Source organism: Macaca nemestrina, chromosome 9, assembly GCF_043159975.1.
Source record: "Macaca nemestrina isolate mMacNem1 chromosome 9, mMacNem.hap1, whole genome shotgun sequence".
NCBI classification, from domain to species: domain Eukaryota; kingdom Metazoa; phylum Chordata; class Mammalia; order Primates; family Cercopithecidae; genus Macaca; species Macaca nemestrina.
In genome coordinates, this window is record NC_092133.1 from 132,294,878 (window position 1) to 132,316,738 (window position 21,861).

General features: G+C 37.0%; 1 protein-coding gene across 2 annotated transcripts in view; it reads left to right on the forward strand.

The window, feature by feature from the left end:
* Window positions 1-21,861, forward strand: part of LOC105490603 (USP6 N-terminal like) — a 159,329-nt gene that overhangs the window by 10,294 nt on the left and 127,174 nt on the right. For both annotated transcript variants that reach the window (XM_011756397.3, XM_011756395.3), the window contains exon 2: window positions 3,294-3,380. In XM_011756397.3, coding sequence (XP_011754699.2) covers window positions 3,377-3,380 — 4 coding nt within the window. In that variant the 5' untranslated portion in view covers window positions 3,294-3,376. The remainder of the gene's footprint in view (window positions 1-3,293; window positions 3,381-21,861) is intronic.

Genomic DNA, 21,861 nt, shown 5'->3' on the forward strand with positions numbered 1-21,861 from the left:
ATCTTGGCTCACTGCAGCCTCCACCTCCCAGGCTCAAGCGATTCTCTTGCCTCAGCCCCGCTAGTAGTTGTCATTATAGGTGCCTGCCACCACACCCAGCTAATTTTTATATTTTTAGTAGAGACAGGGTTTCACCATGTTGGCCAGGCTGGTCTTGAACTCCTGACCTCGTGATCCACCTGCCTCGGCCTCCCAAAGTGCTGGGATTACAGGTGTGAGCCACTGCGCCCTGCCTGATAAACATTTTTAATGCTTATTTCCCGCCTTTATGTGTTCTGCTGATTTAGGTGTATTTCTTATGAAATATGGCTAGACTTTTAAAATACAGTCTTTTTAACTTGAAAATTTTTAAATTTGGATTTAAAATCACTATCTTTACTGTCTGTATTAGTCATCTTTGGCTGTAATAATGCTGTGTAACGACTGCAAACTTTCAGTGCACAACAGATGTTTCTTTCTAGCTCATGGGTCTGTGCTCTCTGTTGAGTTTGGCTGGGTTTGACTGGAAGCTGCAGGTTGGCTTCAGTTACATGTCAAGTATTTATTCATCGTGGACCACCGCTACCTGGGGCATATATTTCTTGTGCTGCACGTAGGCGCACAAGGGAAGGCAGGTTGCCTCAGTGCTCCTCCAGCCTCCAGTTGGAACCATTCCAGCAAGTCATAGGCCGCGCTCTTAGAGTACCTGGAAAATGAGGTGAAAGGCCAGTTTTTGCAGAAATATCCTAGTATAATTTGATGTGAAATTGTGGGTTTAAGACATTACTTTTTCCCTGTTGGATGGTGTGAAAAACAGAAAGTAAGATTTTTCTTCTTTCACCTCTGTATGTTTAGTGCAAAGGTAGCATTTAGGGGAGGAGAAAGGGAGTCTGAACATCTTATCCTGTGTGCTGCTCAACTACCTTGTTGCATATAGAATTGGTAGACTCCTTACTTTGAAAGTAGGTCGGAGGGGCGGGGTGTGGTGGCTCATACCTGTAATCCCAGCACTTTGGGAGGCTGAGGCAGGCGGATCACGAGGTCAGGAGATTGAGACCATTCTGGCTAACATGGTGAAACGCTGTCTCTACGAGAAATACAGAAAATTAGCCGGGCTTGGTGGCAGGTGCCTGTAGTCCCAGCTACTTGGGAGGCAGAGGCAGGGGAATGGCGTGAACCCGGGAGGTGGAGCTTGCAGTGAGTGGAGATGGTGCCACTGTACTCCAGCCTGGGTGACAGAGCGAGACTCCATCTCAAAAAAAAAAAAAAAAAAAAAGTAAATAAATAAATAAAAAAGAAGGTCAGAGGATCTACATTTTAAAGCTATGATTAGTGTAAATAAAGAATCCTGAACGTGTGACTTCAGTTATGTCATTTATAAATGTTTCTAAGAACTACTCCATGACATTAATTCCAAAACATTCATTTAACTGTATAGTTTTGTAAACTATAAAATTTGCGTACATTTATTACCTCAGATGGTAAGATTATAAGTCTAGTGTTTGTAGGTTTTATTATACTGGTGTTTTTGAGGTTGCTATTTTTGGTGCTGAGAAAACTCTTGATGTCTTAAGAGCTGAAATCCTTGAATAAGTATTTCTTTGGCTCCTTTTGGTTATAGGCAGGAGGGAGGGTGCTACATAGCACAAGGTGCTTTAATGTTACCATTTAGGAGTTTTAAATTTAAGATTAAAAATTTTTATTTAAACATAAGGAGAAAAGTCCCTGGTCAAAGAGACTAGACTCTACAAGTATAAATTTAAGTGGACTCTAGGGTCATCTGTGAACATTTAATCCTGCTTTATTTGTAACACGGGACTGTCTTTCCTTGTCAGCGGTCAGCATGCTCCGGGTCCACATGTCCTACCTCAGAGTTTCCTAGGCAGGAAAACAAATCTAAATAGAGTCAGTTAAGCATCATTAAGAAAGTATACTTCTTGTGAGAAATTTTCATCATGTATTCTAAAACTAGCATGTGGGTTATATGTTTTAGGTTTTCCATACAACTTCTCATTTCCTTTGGGATAATTGCATTTTCTGGAAATGGAAATCACTTAAGTGGACAGATAAAGAGGAAAGCATGTAGGATGGGGGTCAGGGTATTACATGGCAGCACTGTGATTCTATGTCATGCTAATTACAGTGTGTGGGCCATGCTGCGCACATAAGTGCTGATACAATCTGTTTTCATTCTGCAGATGAAATACTTCTCATGTAAATTACATGACACAAGTACGGTATATAGACGTGGCAAGCAGTATTTCTTCAAAAAGTATTTCCCTAACTTTGATTCTAAAGCAGAGGTCTCTAGTAGTAGTATATTGTTTTCTTAATTGATTTAGAAAATAACCATTACCTATTGTGATTGGAAGAAGTAGCTTGTTTATGAAGGAAGCTACATATGAGGTAGCACAGGTGTACATTTTGTATTGAGTCTGATCTTATCTGTGGAATTTTTGTTAGATTTAGGTAGGCATTTGTGCATCCATGGTTGTTTAAATATAGCATTAATATTTATGCCTATATTAATATTTTAGAAATACAGTAATTAAGAGAGGAAGATTTATAATGTAAATCTTAGCAAAGGGTTAAGTTTTTATTAATACTAACACAAGTTGATGTTTTATGTTTTACTCTTAAGTGGAAAGGAACAAGTACAAAATTTTGTATGTAGTATCAAGTGTATTTTTAAAATACTTAGAAAAAAATGGCTTGAAAGGAAATGTGTCCCAAATGATTGTGTAGATGTAGGGGTAAGGGTAATGTAATATGAGAGAAGTTTACCTTATTGTTGTTCTTTTTTTTTTTTTAAAACCATGAACCCATATTACTTTTATAATGAAGAAAATATTCATTACTAGAGAGAGTCTATAGCAATAACTTTGCTGATCCTTATTTGATGTCTTGCATTACTCATTTATGTGCAATCAAAATATACTCAGCAGGTATGATGTGGGCTGTATTTACCCTAGATGGAGTGCTTTCTACCTATGATTTAGTTGGGAATGGGGAAGAAATGTTTTTAGTGTTGAAGACAAAGGATACCTGTTAATAAGTTTCTCTGTGATGATTACTTAATACATATTGTTTACATTTGAAGTAACTTATTTCAGAAAAGGAAAACATGAATTCAACAGGATGTTCTAGAGGTTGATTAATGATCTTTTATATTTAATAGGTGATCACAAGAGTTCTTTTGGAAATAGTAGAACATTTTTGAAACAAAATGATTTTCTTTATTTTCTTTAAGAAAACTTTATTTTAAATATTGACCTATAGAAAATACTATTTCTTTCTCTTTGTTTCCTGACTAGGACATGTATTCCTCTGAGAAACCTTGGACAGCAGATTTTGGTTTACTATCTGATTGGGACAACATTCAGAGCCATTTCCAGTCATGAGTAAGTGCGTTGCTTCCTTTCCTTCCAGCCATCTCAGGAACATTTGCAGTATTGTGCTTAGAAAAAGAAAAACGGTTACTGAATAAATTGGAATTATGTCACTTATTCAGAGATTGAATAATCTGATTCCACTCAGCACTCTGCACTTGTCTGTATTAAGGCAAGGAGATATTTTCTGATGTTTGATTTAGTCACAAGTTTCATGTGACGAGGAAATCTGGTCATTAGCTCCTTGGCTGATTTAGTTCTGTTATCTCAAATTTTATATTGACTTGCCATTGGAAAATGGTTCTTCAGAAATATGAATAGGGAACATTGCAGTTGACCATAATTAGTAGAGGTTTTATAGTGAACATTGCAGCTGACCATAATTAGTAGAGGTTTTATTGTGTGAAATTTAATCATTGAGTAACATGGGTTACATTGTATTTAAGGGGGAAAAAACCCTCTAACAATCTTTTTTTTTTTTTTTTTTTTTGAGACGGAGTCACGCGCTGTCACCCAGGCTGGAGTGCAGTGGCCGGATCTCAGCTCACTGCAAGCTCCGCCTCCCGGGTTCACGCCATTCTCCTGCCTCAGCCTCCCGAGTAGCTGGGAGTACAGGCGCCCGCCACCTCACCCGGCTAATTTTTTGTATTTTTTAGTAGAGACGGGGTTTCACCGTGTTAACCAGCATGGTCTCGATCTCCTGACCTCGTGATCCGCCCGTCTCGGCCTCCCAAAGTGCTGGGATTACAGGCTTGAGCCACCGTGCCCGGCCAAAAACCCTCTAACAACCTATCAATGTCTCTGATAGAACAAAGAACCAAGGCTATCCTGGGCTTAACCACATTTGATAATTTTATCTTCTTAGTTGTAAGGGGATAGTATATATAATTTTTCTCTGTATTCCTATATACTTCTGCTTGTGAATAAGAGAACTGGATTTTACTTTTTTGTGTTAACTGTTTCCTTTTAGAGGGTGGGAAAAGAATTGAGATTTTACCCTAACTGGGATTATATGGAGGTTTGAAGTACAGATTTCCTGACTATGGAATCTTTGGGATGGAATGAGCATTTTCTTATTGGAAGACAATATTAAAGTTTAAATGTTTTCACATATTATTTGTATTGATTATATTTACCTTAATATGAAATAGGACAGCTTTTCTCATCAACAGTTCAAATAATTAGGCAGTTGATAAGTGAAAATGAAGCTGCTATTGTAAAATCTTGGAGCGCTTTCTACTGAGAATAATATCGTAAGGAATGGTGTTTGATTTTTGACTTTTCAGTGGTATACTTTTTGGTAGTGTACTTTGAAGAAACAAGGATAGTGGCTAGATGTGTTCAATATAGATTAAGAAAGTTTTTTTTTGTTGTTGTTTTTGAGAGGGAGTTGCGCTGTGTCGCCCAGGCTGGAGTGCAGTTGGTGCCATCTCCGCTCACTGCAAGCTCTGCCTCCCAGATTCACGCCATTCTCCTGCCTCAGCCTTGTGAGTAGCTGGGACTACAGGCGCCCGCCACCACGCCCAACTAATTTTTTTTGTATTTTTAGTAGATACAGGGTTTCACCGTGTTAATCAGGATGGTCTCGATCTCCTGACCTGGTGATCCGCCCACCTCGGCCTCCCAAAGTGCTGGGATTACAGGTGTGAGCCACTGCGCCCGGCCAAGAAAGAGCTTTTGTTGTTTCAGCTTCAATCATGACATTTTGTGAGAATGTTTATCTAATGTAAAGTGCTAACTCTATTGAAAATGATAATTAGTTCACAAAAATTAAAATAAATGGCAAGCATTTTAACTTAAAAACGCTTACATTTTTGGAAAGTAAAATGAATTTCCTTCTACTCTGCAATTTTTGGGTTCTGTTAGGATCAGTGTTGCAGATGCAAGTTTTTTTGAAGACAAGTAGCCTGCACCTTTCATGTTTGAATCTTGGTGTTGGACGGTGTCTTGTACACTGCTTACCCTACAAAACAGAGATCACAGTCCTGGGAGGATGAAGGCAGAGGGGAGGAGTGGCTTGTCAAGCAACTAATAGTATTTGAACCACATAATATTTTTCATCTTTAAATTACAATGTTTATATTTCATTTGCAAGATTTTTAACTGGTTCTTCTTTATATCCACTAATTCTTTTCCATTTCTACTTAAAACAATTGGTTCTGTCATTCTTTTATCTCTTTGTGGATCTTTTACATGCTTATTTTAAAGTCTTTTTTGGATCATTTGATAATTTAAAAATTTTGTCTTCAGTGAATTTATGTTGTGATTGTTGATGTTTTCATCATGTTTTGTAATTTGCAGGCACATTCCGATGGAAGTATTTTTGCTCCTATGTCTCTCTCTCTTTTTGTGATTTTTGGTTTTTTCCTGCTGGTCTAGCAGATTCACAGTTGTCTCTGCCTGGCTTTGGAGTTCCCAGATCAGAATCAGGTCTGTGTTAGTGGGTCAGAGCACTGGTCTCATGGTGTCGTTGGGGACATCACAGATTCAGTCACTCAGTCAGCTGGCATTAGGTCAGCAACTTCCTGTAAGCCGTAGCCTCAGCACAGTTAGCAGAAGCGTTTTCAATCTAGTTTCATAATTAAGGAAGAGTGCCACCCCAGCTTCTGGCTTTAGGCACAGAGCCTGACTCTTGACCCTGATTCCTAGGGAAAACTTTTCTTTACAGTTACCCCACAGGACAAAACTTCCTGCTGCTTTGTCCTACTCTGGGCCCAGAGTCCAGCTGACCTTGTGCCTTCAGTGTGCCTCACACTTTATGTTCCTGTTAGATTTCTGAACTGTGGAGATGTTTGGGGCATAGCTATGCCATTTTAGTGACTTGTGCTTCTCTTTCATCTGTTATTTCTGTGTGTTTGTGTGAAGAAGGGGAAGCTACAGAGAAAGAACAATGCCATTGGGGACTTAACACCTTACCTCACACTTCAGATTCTTTTTTAAAAAAATCAGCTTCTGAGTAGTCTGCTAGTTCCCAGAGCCACTGCCTGTCACGCACACAGCACTCCAGCTGGGAGGTGAGCCCTGTGTGCTGCTTCTCCATAGCACTCTGCCTGCCTGGTTCTGGGACCCAGCAAGCTGTATTCAAATCATCTGCTTATTTGCTTGTATCTTTCTCTAATCTGTGTGCTCCTGGAGGGGCAAAGATGATTTCATTCCTAGAGCCAAACACTGTTCCTGGCACTTAATAGGTGTTCAATAAATATTGCACTACCTTGGGTGTTTGTAAGTAATGTCGTTAGTATGCAGGAGCTATTCTGTGTTTTATTATTATTATTTTTAGGTGAAATTAGAGCTGTTGCCATGAGAAGAGTGTAAGTGTAGAGCTTCACCTGAGACAAAGCATTCCAGGCTGGTGGAGCAGTGTGAGAAAGGTGTGATGTTCTGACTCCTCATAGGTGTTACTAGCGAATTGAACATTCTGGTGTCTAGAGATAGGAAAGGGGGATTGTAAAGGTGGAGGAGACGAAATTGGGGTCCAGGTCATTTACGTTCTAGGAAGTTTGGACTTGATCTTGTAGGGCTTAAGGAGCTATTAAAGGATTTCAGTTAGAGGAGCAACTTAATGAGATTTCATTCTGGAAAAAATTACCCTGACAAACAGATATTTTGTTAGATGTCAGTTAAAAAGATTGGTTACACAGACAGTATTCACCCTTTCTTGCCTTGTTTTTAGTTTTCAGTTCTTTCCAAGTTCCCTTTGAATCAGACTGAGTTACATTTCTTTTTCTTGTCACATTGATGATTTTCTTTAGCAAAAAAAATTGTTCTTGAGTAGACCACTGTACCAAAGGGTAGGGAGTATTAGAGCGATCTGTCTTGTGCTGCACTTTCTAGGGGGTTGTAAGTCTTCCAAATGGTCGTGATCAAGTGTGTCAGAGTTCTTGTTTTTGAAAAAAAAAATTATGGATGCATGGTACAGGCTAAAAAATAGCAATATATGTCATTGAAGTTTAGATGGAATTTCCAAACTTAGATTTGGGTGGGAATGATGGGTTAACTTTTTTTCCCCCAATATTTTTCTGGAGATTAAAATAAAGATTGGATATTTGTGTGTCTGGGTAGATTTATCTATGCAGTATTTCCCAACCCTTTCCATGTTATCAAGCGCTAGAACATGGTCATAGCTATACATCACGTGGGATAAACTGAAGAAGCTGTTTAGGGCTTAGAGGCACCTGGCTCTAACGTCTCAGCCCAGGCAGCCAGGCTTGGCTTGCTGCCATAGCACCCTCTTGGCACAGTAGTTGGAATACCCCATCTAGAATTTTCATGATGTTTTTCAGCTTTTATTCTGGTGGATATATAGCCTATCACGTTCTGAGGCTGAATATCTGTTTTGTGGAAAATGTACTATATGATGCTATTATGATGTGTATTTCATTGTGGATTGTACTTAGTGACAATCCACAAAAAGCCTTTTGATTTTTAGTACATAAATTTTTGTTGTTTTTCTGTATTTGCGTATTTAGCATTTATCACACTTGCCTATTTTGTTTTTCTCAGATGTTACCAAATATTAAATTAAGTTGTTATACTCAGACTGTGACTATGATTTGAAAATGAGCTCTCAGATCCATAATATAAATGGTCACAAGAGAAGCTTGTACGCAAGGCACAATGTAGTGATTATTTTGGTAGAATATGTTAAAAAAAAAAACAACTAAGTGAAAACACCAAAACACAAAAGTAATTAGAGTATTACTTAATTTCCTTTTCCAAAGCTTTAAGTAAAAACAAAAACCAAAAACAAAACAAAAACAACACTTAACTAGCTTATTTGCTCTGTTTTAAAATTTTAATGTTCTGTATTTTATTTCAGTTTCTTCAGGCAAGTTTTGCTCTGCAACTAATTACGTGATAGGTTTCCTAAGAGTTTTTCTTTTCTGGCTGGGTAATACAGGAGTGAATCTATGACATTGGAGTGTTTGATTCTGCCCTTTGTTCTAAATAATGAAATGAGTTTTTTGAGGTCATTTTTCAATATGAAATGTTTCTCTTTCACCTGAGGAAGAGTAATGGCAGTGAGTAATTTGTGGGGTAGTGTATTTGTGTTTTTCTAGTAGTGTAGGAGTAAAGATCTTCATTCACTGGAGCAGGGAACTAAGTGTTCATGCTGAAGTGAAGAACAATTTGTTTGAACATTTGTTAGAGCAGGTAATATTATAAATAATTGAATAGATTACTAAATCTCTTGGTGGTAGTAGAAGGATCCTTTTGAGTCTTACTAAGTAAAAAAATTGTGCTCCAAGTAGCAGAAAACTTCCCATAAGTACTGGCTAAAACTCTCTAGGACAGTAGCCTATCTAGGTAGATAAACTGTGGAATAGCTGCGTGCTTCCAAAGTTGGGTAGAAGTTAAAAGAAAATTTAAGTTGAATTGTATTTGAAATGCCAGCATGTCTGTTATTTAATGGAATCTTAAATCCCCTTACAAAGTTTAACAGGTATCCTTTTGTTATATTAAGACTCATTTATGTTTGATAAATTTAGATTTGGGAATATAAAGTTCTAAATATTAGTTATTCTTAAAATGAATATATAAACAGTGTTTCTTAATGGAGGAGAGGGATTTGGAAATGTATGGAGACTTTGTGGCTGACAGTTACTGGGGAACCTGATGGCATTTAGTGGGCCGGGGTCACTGTCAGATCTGTGACAGCCTTCAACTGTAGTCAGTTGGTGAAGAATGCCAGCAGAAATTGCTTCTCAGAAAATGTGTGTGATCAATTTCTTAGTTTAGTGTATTTCATTGTTGTTAATACTGACTATTTAAAGTGGAATATACTGTGCTTTTAGCTAATTTATCTTCTTTTGACCACTTGCTGTAGAAAAGTGAGTAATTCTGAGGCCGAGTGTGGTGGCTCATGGCTGTAATCCCAGCACTTTGGGAGGCTGAGGTGGGCGGATCACCTGAGGTCAGGAGTTCAAGACCAGCCTGGCCAACATGGTGAAACCCCGTCTCTACTAAAAATACTAAAAAATTAGCTGGGCATGGTGGCAGGTGCCTGTAATTTCAGCAACTCGGGAGGCTGAGGCAGGAGAATCGCTTGAACCAGGGAGGTGGAGGTTGCAGTGAGCTGAGATTGAGCCACTGCACTCCAGCCCAGGTGACAGAGTGAGACTGTCTCAAAAAAATAAAAAGAGTAATTCTTGGTTTGATACTATGGGAAATTAAATATGAATTTAATATAGGCTTTTCTTATTTATAGAGTATATTTGATATTTTAAGTTAAAACTTTTTGGGAGGTGGTTTACATTTTTTCTTATATATTTTCTTTTGATATTTTTTCAAACTTACAACAAGAAAAGTTGTAAAAATAGTACTCCAAATTTCCACATTCCTTTTAGTCAGATTTATCAAATATTTACATTTTGTCTATTTGATTTTCCCTCTCCCTTTCCCCCTCTCATACACACCTCTATCAAGAAATTAAAATGTTTAAACAAAACATTTTCTGTAAAAGCCTGTTTTCCTTTTATTAAGTGATTTAATTTTTTGCATAAATGTAAATTACTGTAGCAGTATAAGCTCAGTAAAGCTTCTAAATTATTTTTACTAGTTAAATCTTAAAATTTCAAATTATATACCTACTATTATATTTTTATTCTTCAAAAGCTATATCTATCTAGTTTTTATAGACCTGTTACTAAACATTTTCTTTTAGATCAACAACGTATTGCATAATATAGATAAATTTTATATGTAAATCAACTTTAATGAAATTTTTTTAGTACAACACAAACCAGTGTGCTCCAAATGACTTCTTTATAATAGTTTCAAGATACTCCATTCTTAAGAGAACTATTTAGAGTTCCATTCTGAAAGCAGTAAGTTTTCCAATGGCAGGCCTCTTTATGTTCCCAGAGTCCCAGAGACTTGAGTTGGAACCCTGGCTTTGCTGCTGGTGGCCATGTTATTATGTATGGCAAGTGGCTTGACTTCTTTAACCGCCTCCCCACACATCCTTTACTCATTTGTAAATGTAGATACCAGATAGATCATCTGGAAGCCTTCTTCTAACTCTTAAAATTTACTGTTAAGTCAGTGAGAAAATTTTCATTTCTTATTTTGCCTTATAGGCGTACATCTATTGGGTAAAACAAGAAATTCCTGTATTAGTTACAGAATATCCTAAATTACAAGAAACACACTTTTCAGGGTTTGGGGGCCTGCTATGTTGCTCTGAGTCGGATTTTCCGAAGTATCATCATTCGAAATGCAGGCGTGTGTTCTCTGCTTCCTTCTGCTTGTTCTCCTGGCAGCCAGAGTTCAGAGGGGAATTATGTTTCAAATTAATGCTCTTAAATATTCGTCTTGTTATCTCTTTCATTAATTTTAGAAAATAGAGTTTGATTTTTACAGTTTTCTTTTTGAATCTGTGTTATTAGAATTGATGTACTGGTTGGAAAAAAAATCTATATCTCTTTTACATTAACTTCTCCAAAACTGGATTTCTATATGAAAATATTATATGGATGATTTTTAATATTTTTTATTTGTGAAAAGACGTAGCGGAAAGCACAGCTTAGTGAGATTTGTTACATGGTCTGAATAAAATTCCACATAATTAACATCCAGTTTTTACAGTGGTATCTGGACAGCTGTATATTTTCATGTTTTGCATTAAACACAAATAGACGCCTTCTACTAAGGGAATTTGAGGCTATCAGTATATGTGATGGGTGCCATTGTACAGAAATCTCATTTCCTGGAGTGAGAAATTGATACTAGAAATTTTCAAGCCTCTGTCTCTCTTCCTCAAAATTGATCTAAAATAGTATTTTGGTGTGACTTTTTTGGAGATAGACAAGGTGACTGTGAAAGTAATTCTTTTCAGCTTCTCTTTAAAGCTATGGGTTAGAAAGGTCAGACCTAGAGTGAAAATATCTTCCCAGTTCCTCCCCTTATCCCAGTCTCCCACTCCTACTTTTAAGCACTGAGCCATAAATTAATTCTTTTTTAAAACTGAAATGCATTGTATGTTTGTATCATGAATGTGGCCCAGAAGTTAGGACGTCAGGTGAAAATGAAAACTTCTCCTATGGGTTATTCTTATTCATGTTCAGAGATAGTGGTCGTTGTACAGGCAGTGGGTAGTAGAGTGCTATCTTTTCCCTCTGACTTTAGAAACTGACTTCCCCTGGCATTGCCTTGGTACCTGGAGCAGCACTGGTTTGATTTTGTTCTCACACATTGGTAGCATTCAGGTGTTAAACTTTAAACAATAAAATATAAAAAGATTATAGTCAGCGACTAATAGATGTTCATTAACATTTATATTAAGTTGTGGGGCATTTGGAGTCACAATGTCTTTTTAAAAATACAGTTGCCTGTTTTAGATGTTAAACGAATGGAATAGAAATGGAATTTATAGAATGCATTAGTAAAGGTTTGGACACTGTACAGTAAAGCACCATGATCTCTTCACTGGTAAACCTTGTTATATTCTAGTACTTGCAAGGTAAGGGAGAATATATTTGCTTGATTTTAACTTGAGAGAAATTTGTAAAAGCTAACATGTATATATGTATTAAGTTTTTATGTAAATTATAATTGTTGGTCTTGTGTGTTTTCCTTTGGTAACAATTATACATTATTGTCTTTCTATGATATGTGATGTAGGTGATGTGTGAAGTGTTCAGGATTAGAAGAGGAGGAACCAGCTATTACCAGTGTTGGAAGAGCATTGCAAACTATTTACTTTTGACAATTATGGTACAGCAGAGATTGAATTTAATTTTCAAACCTGCTTAACTTTGTTGTTTTAACTAACGTAACAGCAATTTACATGCTAAGTGGTTAATTCAGGCCATTATAATATGACTACTAGAATGTATTTTGTTGGCATGCTTTATTATAAAAAATATTTCTGCTGATAGATGTGACCTAGAAGCTATGTAAAGCAGGTTGCCTTACTGCTAATGGGAAACCTTTACTGCTGTTACAGTGTCTCCTCTGGATAAGAAAAGGCGCTTCTCCATTGCCATTATCTTATCTGGGTTTCCATACATGGGGGCAATGGGGCCATTGTGGTTTTTTAAAAAATCAGTTTCAATGAGACCTTGTATAGAAACTTTGTACCTATAGGTATGTTATATACATCTATACATGGGGGTCTTTGCACAGAACAGAAGAAAAACTCTACTTCTACTATCTGGGTATCCAAACTGACTTTGTTAAAAGGAATTTGATTCTCACATGATTCCTTAGCAGTATCTCTGTGCTTAAAAACAAAAGCTACCTAAAAATGTTTGATTTGTATTATAAAAATGGAGTTATTACTCTTTTCCCCACAGTGTGATGTAAAAATTGTTAGACACCAGACATTTTATTCTAACTGAAAAGATACGCTTTTCTAGCTCAGTGCTGGCTGCATTCTGATGAAATATAACAATGTCTAGATCTACAGTTTTCCTTCATTAATTTTTTCTTTCGTTAGTGTGTATCTCTTCTCAGCAGATGAAATTCTTACATCTACTCCTTACCAACCAGTCCAACTTTATTTTTTCAGTAGTATCAATTCTTTATTTTTAAATATTATTTCTGAAAATGTATTTAAAAATATCACTGATTTATTTTTGAACAATTTGAGAGTAGGTTGCATGTATCAAACTTCTTTTCCCGTATGTACTTCAGAGTGTGGTTCCAAAAGCAACGCCATTCTCTTGCATAACCACGGTAAAATAATCACATAAATGAACTAGACTTGTCTAATATATGATCTTTATTCCAGTGCCGACAGTTTCCCCAATGATGTGCTTTACAGCATTTTGCTCCTCCAATACAGGATTCAGCTAGTGTTATTCACACATTGCCTTTAGTCATCCAGTCTCTTTAATCTCCTCTAATCTGGAATAGTTCCTCAGATTTTATTTACCTTTTGTGATATGGATGTTTTTGAAGACAACAGACCAGTTGTTTTATAGACTGTTCCTCAGATGATGGATGATGGAGGGTTCCTGTAATGGGATCTGACCTAACAGGTGTGACTGGTTAGGGGACATTCTGTTAGGAAGCCTGCCTTGAAGAGAAAGGAAGACTGCTTGGTGATCTCTAGATTTCCTTCACGTTTAGCTGTTTAGTAGAAAATTCCCCATTTCTACTTGAATTGAAATAGGATTCAAATCTCTTGCATAAGTACAGAATTTATTGTTCTGCTTTACTAGTTTCTATTTTACTTTTATTACAAAGGCTTGAGAAAAAAATGACCATGAAATATTTTCTAGAATATGAGATGGCCGTGAAATGAGACAGCCTTTGCCTTTTATGGAGAGATCCCTTTTTAGCAGAATTCCTGTTCTGAATTATCTGATAAAATCTCAAGATGCTACTGAACAAATGCAATGAGGGTATAAAGTATAGCAGTATTGAATTTAATTGTTTTATAATAATAAAACAGCTATAGCTATTCATATATAAATCGAGATTGCTTCACTAAAGATTAGCTGTTCTCATAACCTGGTGCCTCTTTTGTCCTGATAAATTTTCTTTAGCCAAAAATAGAATAAATGAACATTTCAGGACTCTGATTCTCATTAGGCTGTAGAGATTTATGGGTCATATTAGATTTTAATATGAAATGTCAGAATACTTATCATCTTATAGTTATGACTGTTAAAAGTTTAATAATTGCAAGGTATAGTGAAAGCTAGAAGATTAACTTGGAATATTGCAAAGGATAGGAAATTCAAAGTTAGACAACTTTGAGACACATGATACTATAAATTAATTTCTTAAAATATTTTAGGGGTCATGGTGTTTGAATCTTTGATTTTAAAACACGTTTTAAGGAAGAGAATTGTAATTTTGAATAAATAATAATTGTTTTAATTTTAGTATAAACAGATACTTAATGAGCCCCTACGTATGTACTGCTTCTGTGGTGGTCTTTGATGATACAGCCAAGAACAAGACAGACAGGGCCCTTGGCCTTGTATAGCATAGAACTGGTGGGGAAGCCAGACATTCAGCAAGTAGTACATTCTTAGTAATACCAAAAGGGACATCCAAGGAGTCTTCGCTCCTACAGGAGCAAGGGAATCTGTCCTCACAGGGAGACTGGGAGGAACACTTTAAGGAAATGTTCCAGCTGAGACCTAGTGAAGAGGAAGAGGAGAGTGTTCTGAACAGAAAGAACAACGTATGTGAAGACCCAGCATTGAGAGATTGAGACTGACATTAAGAAATTAGGGAAAGCTTGGTATTGGGAGAACAGGTGGGTTAGAGGGGATTTTAAGTTTAGTTTAGGTAAGCACTCCCCTCTTGCCTCTATTTATATTTTTGTCTAATTTCATTTAAACTAATCAATTTTCTTCATTTTCCACAACCCCCTTTTCTTGTTGTTAACCACAACATTAAAATAAATATATTTTGAAAATGGGGGAAAAAGATTACTGGTAACCTCACTATGTTAAAGAAGCCATTTGCATTTCTGCTTATGATCTAGTATTGTTTAGTTTTTTTTATATAATCACATTCATAGTGTATATGCAATTTTATGTTTGGATTTCTAACATTGAATTGTATTTAAAACAGATTTCTGTAATTGTTTTCATGGTTAGAATTCACAATTATATTCCTTAAGGGTAATGATGCATCATAACTTATTTAACCATTTCCTTTTTTTTTGTTTTTTGGTCGTTTAAGATGGCTCAGTTTTTAAAAATGTTTATAGAATGAGTGTCACTGATGAATTTGCCGTTTTTTCATTAAACTGGAATTAATTCTATAGGCTAGATTTATAATGTAGAACTTTTTATGCCTAATTATTTTGCCTTTCTAGAAAAGATTGCACCCATTTACAATTACTCTGGTAATTGTATACAAGGATATCAGTTTCACCATAACTAGCCTAGTAGGCTCAAAATGACATCACATAGTTGCTATCTGTTGTATTATTTGATTTCTAGACAGGATAACTTAAAAAATTATGGTAAAATATACATACCATTTACCATCTTAGCCATTTTTAAGTGTGTAGTTCAGTAGTGTTAAGTACATTCATATTGTGGTGCAACCTTGAATCTCTTCACCTCCTTTCATTTTGAAAAACTGGAGGCTGTGTACTCATTAAACTAAATGCTCTTATTTCTTCCTCTTCCCGGCCTCTTACTACTCTAGGTACCTCATATAAGTGGAATAATTCAGTGTTTGTATTTTTGTAACTGGTTTATTTAACTCAGCACAATGTCTTCAAGGTTCATCCATGTTGTAGCATGTGTCAGAATCGCCTTTTTAAGGCTGAGTAATATTCCCTTGTATGTCTAGACCACGTTTTGTTTATCCATTCTTCTGTCAGTGGACATTTGGGTTGCTTCCACCTTTTGGCTGTTGTGAAATATGCTGCTGTGAACAGAGGTGTACAAATACGTCTTCGGAACCCTGCTTTCAATTCTTCTGGGTCTATACCAAGAAGTGGAATTGCTGGATCATATGGTAACTCTTTTTGTAATTTTGCAAGAAACTGCCATACTGTTTTCCATAGCGGTTGCACCAGCTTACATTGTGCAAGGATTCCATTTTCTCCACATCCTCCTAGCCCTTATTATTTTCTGTTTCATTGATAGTAGCCATCCTAGTGAGGTGGTATTTCCTCGTTAGACAAGGTAACGTTTTCATAGACTCACTGTTTACATTTTCTCCTTCATCATATCATTCTAAAACAGTCTTTTCTTCCAAAATGATTATTGAAAAATCACAGATTTTAACTTTGAATGCTTCTTTTGCACCTTCCAAAAATTTTGTTATGAAGCAGTGTAGCTTTTATATATTTATTGGAGTTTCATATGGTTTTTGTTTGTTTGTTTCTTTGATTTTTTGAGACGGGGTCTTGCTGTGTCATCCAGGCTGGAGTGCAGTGGCACAGTCTTGGCTCACTACAGCCTCTGCCTCCCAGGCTCAAACGATTCTTCCACCTCAGCCTCTCGTGTAGCTGGGACTACAGGTGTGTTCCACCACGCTCGGCCAATTTTTGTCTTTTTTTGTAGAGGCGGGGTTTCACTGTGTTGGCCAGGCTGGGCTTGAACTCCTGGACTCAAGTGATCTGCCCACCTTGGCCTCCCAGAGTGCTGGGATTACAGTTTGTGAGCTGCTGTGCCCGGCCTCATATGGTTTTATTTTGAGACATGGACCATTTTGTAATGGTCAAAGGAGAGATAATGTATAGTATACCAAAAAAGCAGAAGTAGTAAAAGATTTCAGAAAGGGAGGAAGAATGGAGAATAATAAGTACCAAAGATGAGTTTTGCCTAAGGTACTATTCTGTCAAGGACACTGTTGGCAGCCTTCCATCGCTGTTGTAATTAACGTGTCATGTTGATTACAGATTTCATACTGGGGGAAGTCTCTACAAAAATCTCTTTGAATGTTAGAGGGACGTCTGTGTTTAAATACTCAAGTGCTTCTGTGAATTCTTTGACAATACGTTTGTCTTTATATTTACGTGTTTTATGTGTATGTGCACATATGAACCTTTTATCTTAAATGTGATGTTATGTTGAATTAACGTTTATTCCAAGGCTATACACATAGAGCTAAATGGGTTTTTTTGGAGACAGGGTCTTGCTCTGTCACCCAGGCAGGAGTGCAGGGGCGTGGTCTTGGCTCACTGAAATTCCTCCTGGGCTCAAGCGGTGATCCTCCCACCTCAGCCTCCTGAGTAGCTGGGACTACAGGCACCCGCCACCACACTTGGCTGATTTTTGTATTTTTAGTAGTTTTTGGGGTTTTGCCATGTTGGCCAGGCTGGTCTTAAACTCCTGACCTCAGGGGATCTGCCCGCTTCAGCCTCCCAAAGTACTGGGATTACAGGCGTGAGTCACTGTGCCTGGCCAATAATGAATTTTTTAAAACTAATAATGTTATTTGATAGCTTTGTTGGAATCTAGAGTAGGTCCAAATTAGTTGAATGCTCTGTTTTCTTGAATTTTTGATTTTGAAAATGAAGTCATATTTAAATTTCCATATTATGACTAAACCTCTTTTCCATATTTCTGTGTCCATTTGCACGTGGCTTTGCAAAGTTAAAAGAAAAGTCAGTTCTACACAACGGGAGACTTCCTTACAAATGGAAAATGTAACGTGTAAATTAGAATATGTTCAGTTATAGTATATTACGTATGGCTTTTAATTAACACTGTTTTTCCATGTAAGGGCACAACTCTCCTGTCATCCTTTACTTGCAAGAGTCACCTCAGTTGTAATTTAATCATTAATTTTGTAACTATTTATTTAATGCCAGTTTCTCTTTGTAGAATGGAAGGAGGTTGATTACCCCTGTAGAACAGCAATTGGCATGGTACCTCTTACATACTAGATACATAAGAAATCTTGTATGAATGAACAGGATTTTATTGCCTTTAGAATACACTTTGTATAGTCAGTAGATTAAGAGTTTCCCAATGTTGTGAAGATGAATTGGAATAATATATTTTTATTTCTCATGTTTGTGAAAGCTTTGTACATGTTTATGATAGTGTCCACTGAGCTAGAGAGTTGACAAGTTTCTTGTCTGCTGTTTATAAGCAAAATGAATTATCATTTGATAAAGTATTTTTAAAGACTGATTTTCAATGAATTGCTAAGTTAATTCTATTAATACAAATACTTCTGTTCATAAACAATTACTATCATATAATCTGCTTTGAAATTATATGAGAGGAGGATAATGTTGTCATCCACAAGCACATATTCTGTGGCTCTTTCCACATCTGCCAATTTCAAGTTGTCAATGAGTTTTTATTTTTTGTAATAATGTGCTGTGTTTTATATTGTAGAAGTTTGTAGAGGTTGATTTTCTACATTCTAGAATGAAGTGACTATATTTTTCCTCCTTTAAAACTTAAGTAGAGGCTGGGCGCGGTGGCTCACACCTGTAATTCCAGCACTTTGGGAGACTGAGGCGGGCGGATCACCTGAGGTCCGGAGTTCGAGACTAACCTGGCCAACGTGGCAAAACCCTGTCTCTATTAAAAATACAAAAATTGTCTGGGCGTGGTGGCTCCTGCCTGTAATCCCACCACTTTGGGAGGTCGAGGCAGGCGGATCACTTGAGGTCAGGAGTTGGAGAACAACCTGGTCAACATGGTGAAACCGTGTCTCTACCAAAAATACAAAAATTAACTGGGCGTGGTGGCGGGCACCTGTAATTCCAGCTACTCAGGAGGCAGGACAGTTGCTTGAACCCGGGAGGTGGAGGTTGCAGTGAGCCGAGATCGCACCACTGCACTCCAGCTTGGGAGACAAGAGCGAAACTCCATCTCAGAAACAACAACAACAGCAGCAACCACCACCAAAAATTAGCCGGGCATGGTGGCGGGCTAATCCCACCTACTGGGGAAGCTGAGGCAGGGAAAGTTGCTTGAACCTGGGAAGCGGAAGTTGCATGAGCTGAGATTGAGCCACCCCACGAAGCCTGGGCGACAGAGTGAGACTCTGTCTCAAAAAAACACAAAACAAAACAAAACAAAACAAAAAAACCCAAAAACAAACCAAACTTAAGTAGAATGACAAATAAATGAAGGAAGTTGATTTCTTAACCCAAAAAAGAGAGGAGAGTTAGAAATGGTTTATAGTTTAATATTCTACAGTCTTTTTATATTTTCAGGCCAGTGGACATCTTGAATATTTACAGATTATGTTTGTCACAATAAAATTCTCTCTCACTTTTTTTCATCTCATTTATCTACATGTTCTGAAAAGGATGACAGTAGTTCAATTCTGAAATGTATTTCCAGGAAAGCTAAAAAAGTTTTCTGAAAAGTGGGTTAAAAAAAGTCTGAATCATTGCCAAGAATGAAAAGATGCTGGGTTGTTATTCATATGATCAAAAGAATTTGTAGGCTTAGAGCACAGTCCAAATATTCTTCTCTGTGTTTTTGCATAAAAATGATGTTGATGACACATATGAAAGTGTGAAAACATGTTAGTTCCAAAAAATATGCATAATAGTACCTCATTTTTGTAAAATCAGTAACAAAAAAGTACAAAGTAAGTCTAAAAGATTGTCAGTAGTGCTTATCTCTGTATGTGGGACCTAAGACAGATTTTTATTTTCTTTTGGCTTAGTTTTAGATTCTTGTTTTTCTATACTGAACATGCATTATTATTATAATAATAAGAAAAACTATTAAAGATGTGTTTGACAAAAAGAAGAAAATAGAGACCTATTAGTTTGTAATTCTTTAAGAGTCTAGGGTGTTGGTGTGAATTACTTATAACATTATTTGCTCTGAATAGCAGTATAATTTTGCTTTAGAATTATACCAGTTCTCTTGTACTTTTTCTATTTAGGGCCAAACAAGATTTTGATATTTTTCCTTTGTGTGCCTCCCCCATCCATCCATCCATCCATCCATCCATCCATCATCTATCCGTTTGTCATTCATCCATTCATCCCTCCATCGATCCATCCATCCGACAAGAGTGAAATCATGATATTTTATACCTTTCATGTTTACGTAGTCATTTATAGTTAGCTTTTCCTATGTCATTCTTCTAGAACGGTCGTTCTGAACCATGGCTGAAGGATCATTTAGGGGAGCTTTTAAACTTTGTGGTGCCCAGGCTGCACCCTAGGACAATGCAGTCACAGTCCCTGTGGATGGGTTCAGGCATCAGTCCTCTTTGAAACTCCCCAGGTGATTTCACTGCAGATTGACAATCACTTGTCTAGAGTCCAGTTTTTTTAATGCCATCTAGTATTCCATGGTGTACACTCACTGAAACTTTATTAAGTTCTTATTGTTGGACTTTTCGATTATTTCCCCCCCCTTTTTTTTTGCAATTACAAACAATACACATTGCAAACATCCTTGTAACTAAATTTGTGTGCATGACTATATTTGTTAATATAAAATTCCTGTCATAATATTACTGTTCAGATAGTATGCAAAAGGTTAAGGCTTTTGATTCTTCTGCCACAATGGATATCATGATTTTGATTTGTCTAATTTGGAAATTTTTAGAAATTCTATTGTTTAACTATTGATATACCCAAATATTTATTAAATAACAACTAATGAGTCTAAAGCTATAATAGGAAAGCTTCAGATGTTACTCAAGACAAGGTCACTATCCATGAGGAACATGTCTGGGGCAGGGTTTGTCAACTCATCACTACTGACTTTTGGGACTAGATAATTCTTGTGGAGGTTGTTCTATAAATTGTAGGATGTTAACCAGCGTCTTTGGCTTCTATGCACTAGATGCCATAGTACTCCACCTCCTGTTGTGACAATCAAAAATGTCTTTAGACATTGCCGCCTCCCCAACCCCCACTGGTGGTTTGTAGTCTGCAAACTACAGCCTATGGGTCATATTTGGACACACATTCACATGTGTATTGTCTGTGTGTATTGTACAATAGCAGAGTTGAGTAGTTACAACAGTGACCACATGATGGCTCACAAAATAGAAAACATTTACTATCTAGCTTTTATAGAAAATGTTTGCAGACCATAGATCCACTCTATCTCCCCCATGAGGGACATGGTCTGGGGCAGGAAAGTAACTTGTAAATAGCTAAAATTAATTGGGATAAGGGTTCTGATAGATTTAGGTATGTATAGGGTGTTGTAGGTATGGGAAGAGAGGGAACAGCTAATTAATGCCCTGAGAAGATTGGGAAGACCTCTCTAAGGAGATAACAAAAATTAGGTCTTGAAAATCTGAGTAGAGAAAATGGGGAAGTTCCTGTAGGCAGGGGGCATGGAATATACAAAGGCAATGGTGTTGTATTCAGGGAATGGAGGAAAGTGTCATGCGCCCACTGCGTGTAATTGAAGTAGTACTGGCAAGAAACTTCAGGAATCGTATCTGCAGTGGTAGATGGGGACTAAATTATAAATGAGGCCACACTCTGTGCTAAGGAATTTAGACTTATGTGTGTGCAAATGGAAAGCCATTAATGTTTTTAGACAGGGGAGTGATTATCAATTTGTGAGTTGAAAGATTTTTTCATATGGTATTCTGATGTTACATTCCCTGATTCCTGATGCTCTGTTGAAACCTGCCCTGCCAACTCAAAATTGGTTTTAGCGCTACTTTGCCACTTAGCACATTCTTCTTGGTTGTGAGCGTCTTAAGTCTCTAATTCTCAGTGCCTACCTAGCACATAGTAAATATTCAATGAATGCTTGTCGAATGAATGTAAATATTACTTACAGGATCTTCAAACTCTTTTTCCCCCTGCACCCAGCGTTGTGCCGGTAAATGTTTAACAACCAGCTGCTGGGGAATGTGGGAGGGAGAAAACCGTGATTGTAGTGTTTGCTAATTTCTGTGGTATAAAAACACCCACCACAGCCAATTTTAAAACTTCAAGCTACCAGTGAGATGGTACAAACGAGATGTAGCTCATCACTGCATGTATCTAGCAAGTACCTAGTAAAATGAGATGAAGTGATCCCTTGCATTTTTAAGTTGAAATAGAAAGGTTTTTATTGTAAGTTTTAAATTCTGTAGTTACAAAGGATGATATTTTCATATATTGTAA